The sequence below is a fragment of the Panthera onca genome, chromosome F1 (assembly GCF_046562875.1).
Source record: "Panthera onca isolate mPanOnc1 chromosome F1, mPanOnc1 haplotype 2, whole genome shotgun sequence".
Classification (NCBI taxonomy): Eukaryota; Metazoa; Chordata; class Mammalia; order Carnivora; family Felidae; genus Panthera; species Panthera onca.
Window position 1 is genome coordinate 69,407,130 of NC_138355.1, and position 12,034 is coordinate 69,419,163.

The 12,034-nt window shown below is 55.6% G+C and overlaps 1 protein-coding gene across 9 annotated transcripts in view; it reads left to right on the forward strand.

The window, feature by feature from the left end:
• Window positions 1-3,658: 3,658 nt before the first annotated feature.
• Window positions 3,659-12,034, forward strand: part of ARHGEF11 (Rho guanine nucleotide exchange factor 11) — an 88,323-nt gene continuing 79,947 nt past the window's right edge. For all 9 annotated transcript variants that reach the window (XM_078440721.2, XM_078440729.2, XM_078440723.2 and 6 more), the window contains exon 1: window positions 3,659-4,646. In XM_078440721.2, coding sequence (XP_078296847.1) covers window positions 4,615-4,646 — 32 coding nt within the window. In that variant the 5' untranslated portion in view covers window positions 3,659-4,614. The remainder of the gene's footprint in view (window positions 4,647-12,034) is intronic.

Sequence of the window (12,034 nt, forward strand, 5' to 3'; positions counted from 1 at the left end):
AACTCACTCCGAACCATTCGAGGCTCTGTATCACTACTCTCCCTCCGCTACTCACTCAAGCGTTAAGTTTCTAGAATCCCTCCCCGCAAATAGGAGCCGCCCATACCTGTGTTTTCCTCTGCTTCTCACGCCTAAAGATGAGGAAGTATGAATTCTAGCTTCAATTTATCAAATTAATGAAACTTCTTGCTAACCACCTACAACCTGTCTGTGCCCTTCCTAGTTTCCTTAAGTATAAATGAACGAAAGCAGCATAAGAACGAATGCCCTCCCCACCCCACAGGATGTTGGACAGAGGAAAGGATTCATTTATTAATAGAGTTCTGGGGGGGGGGGAGTTAAAAGGACTACGTCAACTCAAGACATCACTTCTTAATGTCTATTTTGATTTTTCTGTCCAGCACGCTACAGTTTACAGAGCCCATGCTTGAACTTATTCTATCCTTACGACCTGCAAACAGCGGTCCCAGAGCTGAAAAGGGACACAGTCCCCAAAAAAACTCAGTTCTTTGGACTCCTAGTCTAGTGCTCTTTCCATTAACCAGCCGCTGCTTCCAGATCCCCTACAACGCAGTCTGTCTTGGGTCTAATCCAGGTCTTGTTTCTAAACCAAGAGTTGCAATTCACTTGAGTGGCCAGCTAACTTGAAGGAACTCTCTTCTGCTGAAGCACCCCCCCCCCGCCGCAACCCTCTTCCCCATAGACTTCAAAATGGAGTGTACCAAGAGATGCTCAGGTGTGCAAGAGGAAAACGTCTAAGAGTGCGTGCACAGCAGTATTTAACTGTAGCAAACACAATTGTCTACGCTTTACTAAAACCTGTCTTTAACACAGGGATCGACCTAGAGCTCTCTCTGGGCAGCGTGTCAGATGTTTCCAGGAACGGACAGTAATGCCACCCACAGCTGAGACCTCCATTTTCTCCATCGTGTAACGCCATCCGCCAAAAACAGGCCTGTTAATTGCTACAAACTTGACAATTCTTAGGAAAGACACGGAGAATGACCATGAAAATCCTTGTTCTGCAGAGATTCACTGGTTATCTCCAGAGAAAGGCCCCACAAGAGATACTGAACACAGAAGAGATACCCGTTTTTATGTGACAGCGTCCTATGCTGAGGACTGGCCGGCAAGAGTGTACTAACACTTATGTTCCAAACCAAACAACGACAACAAAAAATCCACTTAATCTGTTCCTTCAAAGTGAACGGGGCAGTCTATTAATGAGTGAGAAAGGCATTGCTTTTCTAAAGAAAGTCATGCATATGGGGAAAGCATTTTGAAAATGCACGACTACATATGGGTCCAATATTGTGATTTTTAAAATTTACTTATCGGGGAGCTTGAGTGGCACAGTCAGTCAAGTGTCTGACTCTTTATTTGGGCTCAGGTCATGATCTCAGAGTCCTGCGAAAGAGGCCGCGTCAGGCTCTATGCTGAGCGCAGAACCTGCTTGGGATTGTCTCTCTCCCTCTCTCTGCCCCTCCCCCACGAACATGCACTCACATTCTCTCTCTCTCTGTCTCTCAAAATAAGTAAACATAAAACAATAAAATTTATTTATCAAAAACAATGTGTTACCTGTAAAACATATATATATATATACATATATATATGCATACATATATATATATTTTTTTTAATCAAGTAAACCCTATGCCCAATGTGGGGCTCAAACTCATGACCCCGATGTCAAGAGCTGCATGGTCTACCTAGTGAGCCAGCCAGGCACCCCGTCACCTGTAAAACTTTTGTCTGCATGCTTGAAAAACTAAGAAACAGAATTTTAAAATCCGTTTTAAAAACCTAACTGAACTTTCTTAGTAGGTTTGGACCCGTTTGTTAAAAATACAAAACGCAGTACCTTTCAATCAAATACCAAACAACTAATTGACTTAAAATGTAAATTTGCTGACTGGATTTCAATGGAAACCTTTGTATCGTGGTGAACGGACTGGAAAATGAGTCATAATTTAATAAATGCAACCAAGGATGCTCTTCCCCCATTTTAATCTACCTCTTTGACAAGTATCTCTTCCAGTTATGACAGCCAATACCTTTCACTAAAAAAGTATGATTTTAAAAATGTACTTGATCTTTGTTTCGATCTTCGCGTATTCCTACGCTAGGGCATGTTTTATAGGGTATGTAATAAAACTGCATGTACACAATTGTTTTTAAAACATTGCATGTATTCAGAAAGCACGATGGGACGTGTCTGGCGACCACTGGTTGGTCTATCAGCACAGAGGAAGTGTCCACATTCGGGAGCATCATCCTCGCAGGTAGAACGGGAAAGGAATAAACAACAGGACGGCAGCAATTTAGCAATTTGGACCGTGGCGCTTCAGATGCCGGCAGACCACCCGTCTTGGGGAGTTCTGACCTGGGAGGCGGTGAAGACGGTGAAGGCAGCAGGTCTTTCTTTTAATTGTCAACCTGCGCTTGGTATCATCTAGGGGAAGCTCCTGGGTTATTCTAATCGTCGGCCAATGCTTACTCGTCTTTCCTCGTGCTAACTGGTAACGCTGCTGGGGTCAGTCCACACGGCTCCGTCCACACTGCTCATGGATGTGTGGGTAAGCACACGTGCACCGTGCATGTATTCCCCGCGCCCCCCCCCCTGCCCCCCAACGATCAAGGTGGTGTGGGAGGGAGGGAACACACTGCCCGCGGGGCGTTCTACAGTAGCACTTACCTAGGCCGGAAGACAGAGAGCATTCCCCAGTCCCGATGGAAAAGTTTCCTTTTTATCTTATTTTTAACTGTAATGCCGGGGACCCTCTGACCAATGTCATGTTACTCGGAAAGATTGAGGAACCGTGATTCTGCGAGAGGGGTTGTAAAGATAGAATTGTCCTCGAAAGGCTCTTCCACGGAGTTCAAAAACGCTCCAGGGCTGGCACCAAGGTGCCCAAACGCAGGGGAGCGGGAAGAGCGAAAGGTCTCTGCCTCCCAGGTTGGGGGGGGGGGGGGGCGTCGGGGGTAGGGAGGTCACGGACACCGGGAACAGGCTAAAGAGCTCCCGGCACCCAGGAAGAAGGGCCGCACAGATTTTCGGAAAATAAGATGAGGTCAGAGGTGGAGAGAGGGTGAGCAGCGGCGGTGGGAGCGCCCCGGGCGGGAGAAGGGGGAGGGGGCGGCGCGCGCCCCGACTCGGCGAGCCAGGGCCGGGGCCGGGCGGCCGGCGGGCCGGGCCGGGAAAAGCCGGGGATCCCGACGCGCCCGAGGCCGGCTAGGCCGCGAGGAGAGAGGGCGGCGCGCGAGGGGCGGCGGGGCGCGGGGGGGAGGGGGAGGGGCCGGAGAGGGGGTGGAGCGCGGGGAGGGCCGGGAGGAGGGGAGCGGGGAGGACGGCCCGGAGTGGGGGGTGGACGCGCCAGGGTGGGGGAGGGCCCGGAGGAGGGGAGAGCGGAGAGCGGGGGAGGGGAGCGGAGAGGCGGACCCGGAGGAGGGAGGGGGAGGGGCTGGGGGAGGGCCCGGAGGAGGGGAGGGAGGACGGGCGTGGGGGGGGGGGGCGGGGGGCGGGGAAGGCCCAGAGGGGGGAGGGGAGCGGGGAGGAGAACCCGGAGCGGGGAGGGGCCGGGGGAGGGGCCTGCGGGCCGCGCCGCCGGAGCGGGGCCGAAGGGGGCGGCGCGGGCACGGACGGGCGGCCGGCCGGGCCTGCGCCCGAGGAGCGGCGCGCCGAGGGGGAAGGGCCCGGAAGGAGCCGCCGAGCCGCCTTCCGCGCGCGCCGGGCCGGGAGGCGAGGCCGCGGCGGGCGAGCGGGCGAGCGGGCGGGCGGGCGGCGCAGGGGCCGAGACGAGCCGGGGCCGGGCGGCCGCGGGCCGGCGCGGAGGAGGCCGCAGGCGGGCGGCCGCGGTTGATGGCGGCCGGCGGCTGGCGGCGGGCGCGGGCCGGCGGCGCGGAGAGGCCGGGGGTCCGGCGGGCGTGAGGCGGGGGCGCCGCGCTGCCGGGGAGGCGCTCGCTCGCGCGCTCGCCGTGCGCCAGCGGCCCATTGAGGAATTTCCAGACCTTTCACGGAAAGGCTGCTTTTTTCCCCTTTTTCCAAGGACGTTGGTAAGCGCGGTCCCGGCGGCGGGCCGGACCTGAGCGGCCGCCGCGGCGCGCACGCCGCTGCACGGTGGCGGCGGCGGCGGCGGCGGGGCCCGGCCCGGCTGGGGTCCCTGTGGCCGCGGCCCGCGGCGCTGGCCGGCGGGGGGCCCGGGGGGCCCGCGCCCGCTCTCCGCGGTGAGCGCCGACATGCCGGGGGCGCGTTCTTCCTGCGGTCCGCGCCGGAGCCCGCAGCGCCAGCCGTGAAGAGATTTGCGGTCGGGTGTTTGTTTTCTGAGAAGGTCACAGTTTTTGCTCTTTTTCTTTCGGTTTTTTCCTTCTTCTTTTTCTTTTCCCTGCGGCGGGGGAGGGGACCGGGGGCCAAGAAAGGACAGCATGCTGGCCGGTGCGAGTAGAGTGGAGCCTCAGTTCCCGGGGTCCTGAGAGCCCAGCGCACGGCACCCGACCGTCCGGCCGCGAGCGGGGAGGCCCTCCTCCCGCCTCTCTTAACCATCGCAGCCGATTCGGCCCCGATCCCGACGTCCACACTGCAGGACCCTGGCGGCGCGGACGCGCTGAGGAACCATGAGTGTAAGGTTGCCCCAGAGCATAGACAGGTAGGTTTACGGATGATGTGCTTTTCAACACTTTCTTAAGGAAAGGCTGGGAGGGTGGGTGTTGCATTTGGATAAAAGGTTGCAAAGCCCGGGTCGGGGTGGGAGCGACCGTCTCTGGGGACCTTCCGGACCTGTCTGTGTGTTTATGTTCTCTGTGTGTGTGTGTGTGTGTCCGCGTCCTGATTCCGTGTTTTTTTAATCTACCAGCAATAGACAGCAGAGCTGGGAGAGCAGAAAGAGGGGCCGTGCTCCCATCAGCCTTTGACTTTTGCCTTGCTACAGGCTGATTTTGAGCCCCTAACACGCCAGTTTAGGGGGCGGGAGGCGACACGAGCCCGGTCACGTGAGTCCCCAGGGTGGATTGGGACTGGCTTTAGGTGTTGAGCTGCTGGGGGAAGGGCCCTGCAGGGGCGTGGGCCTCCGCCTGCTGGTTGCTACGGAATGGTGGGGCTTGGTGATGGGGTGGATTCCACTTCTAGAACGAGGAGGATGTTGCAGGCCTGACTGATGGGACAGAAACACCCTTTGCACCCATACAGGTCTGGATTTTTGCCAGTGGCTGATAATGGCCCGGCAAACGCACAGGGCACATTAGAATCTCTTGCTCTGCAGGCTTAGGGTTTAATTGGAGTCCTGCTTACGGGCGCACGTTCTAGGCTTGATCTTCTAAGCCGTTTTTAAAAAGCCTGGTTCTGCAGGATGGGCCTTTCCTCTGCCTAGGAGTTGTGGGCTCTCAGGCCTAACCTGCAGAGGCGCTGGGCCTTGGAGTCTGAGCCCGGGACCCACCCCCCACCAGCCTCTGCTTCACTGGTTACCACCGCAGTTTACAACTTTGTGAGGCGTTTGCCCGCCGCCCCCCCCCACCCCCAACGCTTTCTCCTTAAGAATCTTGACAGAGGGCTGCATTGTGGGTGCTGCACACATCCTAACTGGATGGAGATGGGTGGTTGCAGGACTGAGCACTGGCCTGGAGGCCGTGTGAGCGGAGCGGCAGGGAAGGGCAGGGAGTGGTGGTGTTTTCGGGCCAGTTAACCTTTGATTATCCATGCTAATAGTAATTTCTTTTTGGCTGTGGAAGGCGGCCTGAGTATAATCTGTTCCTCCCAGACACTCCTCTGTGTGTCGTCCCCGAGTCCTGTTTAGATCAGTTCAGCATCAGATCAGCTCAGCAGTCCCCCAGCCCGGGACCTGACTTGGCAGCGGTGGGGGGAGAAGGCGGCCAGCCGCAAAGGACATAAGGCGTGTGCCCCTTCCCCTTGTTGTTGGCCTCTTGTAAAGGGAGGCCCGAGGTGCGTCGGGGCAGGGAGGTGACATGGTTGCCGCCTTCTCTGTTCTTCCTGCTGGAGTTTGGAAATTCGTGCACCTGCCTTTTGTGAGATTTGAATGGTGAGTGATTTCTTAGAAGTCGGGGATGTGAGCAGGTGGCAACCCAGGCTTAGGGGGGCAAAGAAGGGGGCCATGACGGTTCCCGGGCTAACGCGACATGCCCCTCTGGGAGCCTGTGTATCCTTGTAGTCTTGTCGGGATTCATACAGCGCAGGACATCTTCCTAAGAGCTTTCGTAGGACATATCTCATCTGGGCCCACAGCGTTTCTGAGGGGCAGACAAGTTGGATGTGATTCCGTTTTACAGAGGGGGTCCCTGAGGCTCGGGAAGGTTACGTGGCTTGCCCAGTGCCATCTTGCTGGACCAGTGGGTGGCAGAGTCTGAGCTCCGATGCAGGTTGTCAGGCCCAGGCTCTTCTGCTTGCCACACGCTAACAGGGTTTATGACTTGGTCCTGTGGAATGTGGGGTTAGTCTCTCCTTTTGACAGTAGGTGAAGATGCCTTTCAGTGTTCCCTTTGCACTTTTTTTTAAGGGTCATTTATTTGTTTTTAATTTATTTTTGAGAGTGGGGGACGGGCAGACAGTCGAGAGCGAGAGAGAGAGAAAGAATCCCAAGCAGAGCCCAACATGGGGCTCGATCCCACGAACTGTGAGATCAGGACCTGAGCCGAAATTAAGAGTCGGATGCTTAACCGACTGAGCCACCCAGGCGCCCCTCCCTTTGCACTTTTTAACAGTCTTGGGGCCAACACTAGCTTCTGTAGTAAAGCACCGTTTTCTCCTGGGGGATAATGTACCTTTGCAGGCTGAGAGCATTCCTCGCCTCTGCCCCCACCTCAGCTCTCTTCCCCGTTAGGTATCTCCCGTCGTATCCGATCTCACCCCCGAGGCTGCGGGCTCATTCTGCTGGGCCTTTGACATCTCAGGTTCAAGACTCTGGATTTTAAATAATTCATGATTTTACTCCGCACTGGAGGGATTGAGCAGAAGGAATGCTCCAGATTGTGGCGTCAGGGTTTCTCTTATAGTTTGTCCACGTGCCGTGTAGGGTCTAGCATGAGACGCCAGACGAGTGTTTCAGAAAATTGAAGGACGCGGCTCCTGCCCACAAAGAGTGTGCAGTCTATCTGGGGAGCGAGGGAAGGGTCCCGAAGACCAGGGAATGGGAACGGCAACACTAGGCTGTAAGCCGCGCACAGGCAAGGACTGTGTCTGCTTTGCTCAGCGGTAAGCTGTGCGCACTGAGCCTTCGATAACTGTGTGACAGGTGACTGTGGGAAGGAGTGAGCGTGGCAGCAAGCAGAAAGTCTTCCGTTTCAGATTGTCTCAGCGCTCCGGTGTTGGTTTCCCAGGTAGTCAAAGCGGGGTCAGAGAAGGCCTCCTAGGTGGTGTGTATTTCCCAGGGGATAAACCACGTGACACAGGACCACGTTTGTGGAAAAGAACCCCCTCTAGGGGACTGACACCCGCGTCCGCTGGAACGAGGGGTATTTATGACTGATCTTTGTCTCTCCGTATTAATGGGTTGTGACTGACATGGGCCCCAGCGGCTGCTTGAGCCCCTGTCGGTTTTGCCCGTCGACCCCTCGTCTTCTCCAGAGATCCTGAAGGTGTGTTCGGTTCTGCAGGCCGAGGTGAGGACGCTGAATTCGTCTTATGGGAACGGTAATGAATTCTGCTGAACGATCTAGATCCTTCTGCCTCGTCTCCAGTGACACACGTTTCCACGCCGGCCGGGTGGGTTAGGCGGCTGCGTCCGCACGGCAGCTTTCCTCCGTGCAGAGGAAGATAGCCCCTGTGAGGCCAGGACAGACGGCGAAGTAGGAGAGTTAAGCCAAGAGGCCCTGGTTTGAACCCTGGCATGCCCCTTAACTCCGTGACCTTGGGCAGGTCACAGACCTTCTCTGATTTCCTCGTAGGCGAAACGAGCGTTCGCTTATGTGCAAGGCCTTCTGGTTCATAAACATTTTCACGCTGTGTGTCATTTGAGGATTATAACATTTATCGCGTCTGTCTCATGGGGCTGTTGAGAGGAGCAAATAAGATAATATATTTCAGATTGCTTTCTAAGCTGTAAAACTGTAAATTCTAGGCGGTGAGCTCCTGAGTTTGATTTAGCGTCACACGGTACTTTCTGAACTAGCCCAAAACAGATTTTGAGTAACTGAAGGATCCTTGCGTCGTTTCGAAGCATTTGACCAGAGTGAACAGGCTTTTTGTGCAGAAGTACGTGGTCGGGAGGGAGAAATACTTCTCCTGTGGTCTGTGCTGGGTGATAGACCTGAAGAATATGAGAAGAGGAAGCTTCTCAGGAGTTTTGATGAGTGGGAGGGACCGTAGCTACCTTGGCTCCCTTAGATTTGGGGTGGAAAGAATTTGTTTCGCGATCTCCGGCCATTCCCAATTCAGAGTAAATCCAGACCCAGCAACCGCCCTTATCAGAGATCTGAGGCTGAATGTAACCTTTCCCTGTCGGTAGCCTTTTTTCTAGAAGAGACTCAATCTTGGGGGTGGGGGGGGGGGGCACAGGAAGGAAGGACGGTAGAGAGCCTTGCGCTTTGGGGAAGGTCTGCAGAGAAGAGACGCTGGGTGCCCAGACAGGGCTTATGTGGAAAGGAAGGGGGTGGTTCTGGGAACTCTTCCCACCTTGGCTGCAGGTTCTTACCGAGCCCCAGGTCCTAGAAATCCCCATTCAGCTGAGTTTAGATGGTTGGCCTCCCTCCCATTCAGAGCTACAAGTAATAAGCCCCCTGAAATGCTGAGTCTCCTCCAGGACATACCCTTGCCCCGTCTGGGGTGAGATGAGAGGTAGCAGCGGATTTGGAGATGAAACGTTTGGTGGTTAATCACCACTATGGCCGGAGCACGCTGAGCTCAACTCCAGATTCATTCACTTCAAAAGCATTTTTGAAAGAGCGCCTTTTTTTTTTTTTTTTAATTTTTTTTAATCTTTATTTATTTTTGAGACAGAGACAGAGCATGAACGGGGGAGGGGCAGAGAGAGAGGGAGACACAGAATCTGAAACAGGCCCCAGGCTCCGAGCTGTCAGCACAGAGCCCGACATGGGGCTCGAACTCACGGACCGTGAGATCATGACCTGAGCCGAAGTCAGATGCTTAACCGACTGAGCCACCCAGGCGCCCCGAGAGAGCGCCTTTTGATTAACAAATTTATTTAGGGTTTTGTTTTGTTTTGTTTTGTTTGTTGTTGTTGTTGTTTTTGGTCGGGCTACTGTCAGAGTCCTTGCCACCCATTTAAGAGAATAAATAAAAAATATGAAAAGTTAAGTGACGGTATGATTTCATCAAAAATAAAAAGATCTTATGAAGGGTAATGGCTCATTCCCGAATTAGTATAGAGACAGAGTCCTGGAAACTCATAACCCTCACGGAGTGGAGTTTGGGAGCCCGGGCCAGCACCCCGCACCGCCGCTCTGAAGGTCTGGGTGGGATCCTATGGGAGGGAAGGGCTTCCGTGCGTGTGTCGTCCCGGGAAACGCCACAGGAGTTGTTTTAATCTATGTTGACGGAGTCCGCTTCGTGTCTTCATAGTGGCACTTACCGCCTTTCGGTCTCCACTTTAGTGGCGTGTTAATCTTGGTTTGTTATTTTATTTTATTTTATTTATTTAAAAAAACTGTTTTTGTTTTATTTTACATTTGGGAGAGACAGAGCGAGCAGGGGAGGGGCAGAGAGATGGAGACAGAATCCGAAGCAGGCTCCAGACTCCGCGCTGTCAGCACAGAGCCCGGTGCAGGGCTCGAACTCATGAACCGCGAGATTATGACCTGAGCCGAAGTCGGGCGCTCAACTGACTGAGCCACCCAGGCGGCCCATTGGCATGTTATTTTAAAGCGGTTTATCGCGTGGCCTGAAGAGCCTCTTCGGGGACCCCCCCCCGGGGTCCGTGCATGCTTTCCCTTCTCAGCCCCTGAGTGGCCCATGGCAGGACCCGCACGCAGCCCGGCTCTGGCCTCCAGGGTCACTCCTGCGCCCCGTGGGGGTCAGCAGCGCTCACGAAGCTACAGGTCCTGTCTCAGAAGAAAAAAGGAATCGTTCCTTCACTCAGTCACGCTGGGTCCCTCCCGAATGGATCTTTAGGGCTCTGAGTGACAGGGGAGCACATCAGCCCGCAGCCTCTTGGGCTCGGTCCCTCTGAGAACATCATGCGTGTGTCCTTTCCAGAACCAGGACTTTTCCCCCGGGGATCTTGGTCTGGCCTTCCGGGAAACGGTGAAAGTGAAAGTTTGCAAAGACCAGGGAGCAGAGCTGGTGCTGCAGGGATGGAGGAGAGGGGAAGTGCGCTGAGGGGCCCGGAGCAGGGGCTGCAAGGTGCTCTCACTCCTGGAAGGACACCCGGAGCTGTGGCAGGAACGTCACACGCGTCCTAAGGCTTAAGGGGTCACCTTGCCCTTTCCTGTTGGCTCCAGAATGGACGCCTCTGGGGCTAGTTTGCAGCAGGTGGAGTGTCTCTCCCATACCGGCTGGTCCCTCGAGGAAGGTGGCTCCACATGGCTAGCACACTTAGGGTCTCAGACTTGCCTCTGCTCCAGTTTAAGCCCATTTCATTGTCTTTTCATCCTGACTTCAGCGTAGGCCCTAAAATCACGAGTATTCTTTTATCTCTTTGTTTGACTCCAGGGTTTTCGTCCTCATTCTAAAGAACAGCAAACTAAGATATGAACGCACAAGGAAGGAGCTTTGAAAAGTCAGGGGAAGTGATTTCAGAGTCTTGATTTCCAGCACTTTCTCTGCCAGTATTTGAAGCCACCATAAGGTGGTCTGTCGGGGTCTGTCGTCACCGGTCGTGGCCTGGCCTCAGGTGCTAGGGGGGACCGGGTGACTCCAGCAGCCTCCCAGGTGATGCCTTGTGATCTGTAGTCCGCTTGCTGGACGGCAAATATCTATCAGACAGCCGCACACCTAGCTCAGTCCTTGGTGTCCTGGCAGGTAACGTCGGGAGGGAACGTTAGCGAAACAACACATAACCACGAAAGGATAGTAGTGATTGCTCAAGTCCGTGTGTGTCGAGAGGTGCGTTCTGAGGAGAGGAGAGAGCGGGTGCTGAGAAAGGCAGCCGGGAGAGGGCAGGGGGAAATTAGGGAGAGGGGAGGGGCCACGGCAGACACGCAAACAGCACCGCCAGAGGTTCTAGGTGGGACCAGCATGGGGCGCGTCGGGGTGGTAAGATGGTGTGTGTTTGCAGAGCAGGGAGAAAGTAGGTTGTCGAGGTGGGCAGGATGGGGGGATAAAGGCGTTCGGACTCGATGCGGGAGGGAGAAGGGAGCCAGTGAGGTTTGTGTGTTACGTGGCAGAGAGAACGCGGACTGCGGACGTCGACAGGCAGATCGGAAGAGAGCCTGGGGCCCGCAGGCCGGCAGGGAGGTTGTGCGGCCGTCTTGGCAAAAGATAACGTGGAACAGAGAAGAGAGGCAGGACCCGAATGACACCGTGGAGGGGAAATCTGCAGGGTCTGTTAGGGCTGAATCCCATTTGATTTCCAAGGTGTCGAGACAGGTTGGCTGCGAGGAGGGTCAGGCTGTCGCTGGAGAGAATGGGACCGTCCGTAAGTCTGTCCCCTATCGGCTCCCAGTAGTTCGCTGACTGTGGCCGCAGCCAGCGATCACTTCCCTTGCCGACACGGCCCTTGGGTTGGGCCTCCTGACCACATAGTTGTAGTTCTTCGTGGCAGCCTCTTGAAGGGAGCGGGAAGGGAGTCGGGTCTGGGAGATCCCTCGGGAAACTGGTCCTGGTCTGAGGAGGCGGGCACGTGTGTGACGGGGATGAACTCACACTGCGCCCCCACGCGGCAGACCGGGCCCCAGGGCCGGGGGGGGGGGGGGGGGAGGGGGGTGGCATCTCTGCGGGAGAGGTGCTGGGACCAGAGTTACAGAGTCCAGGATTTGGGGCGAGAAGGTCTTTGTGGGAGCCCCCACTCAACCACCACCCGGCCGTGCGAATTCTGTGTCGTCAAGGTGGCTGGTGGGACCAGGACCAGACCGGCCTGGGCTCTACTCAGCTGTCACGGAACACCCGGGTCTGGGGGCTCCGGCCTGTGCT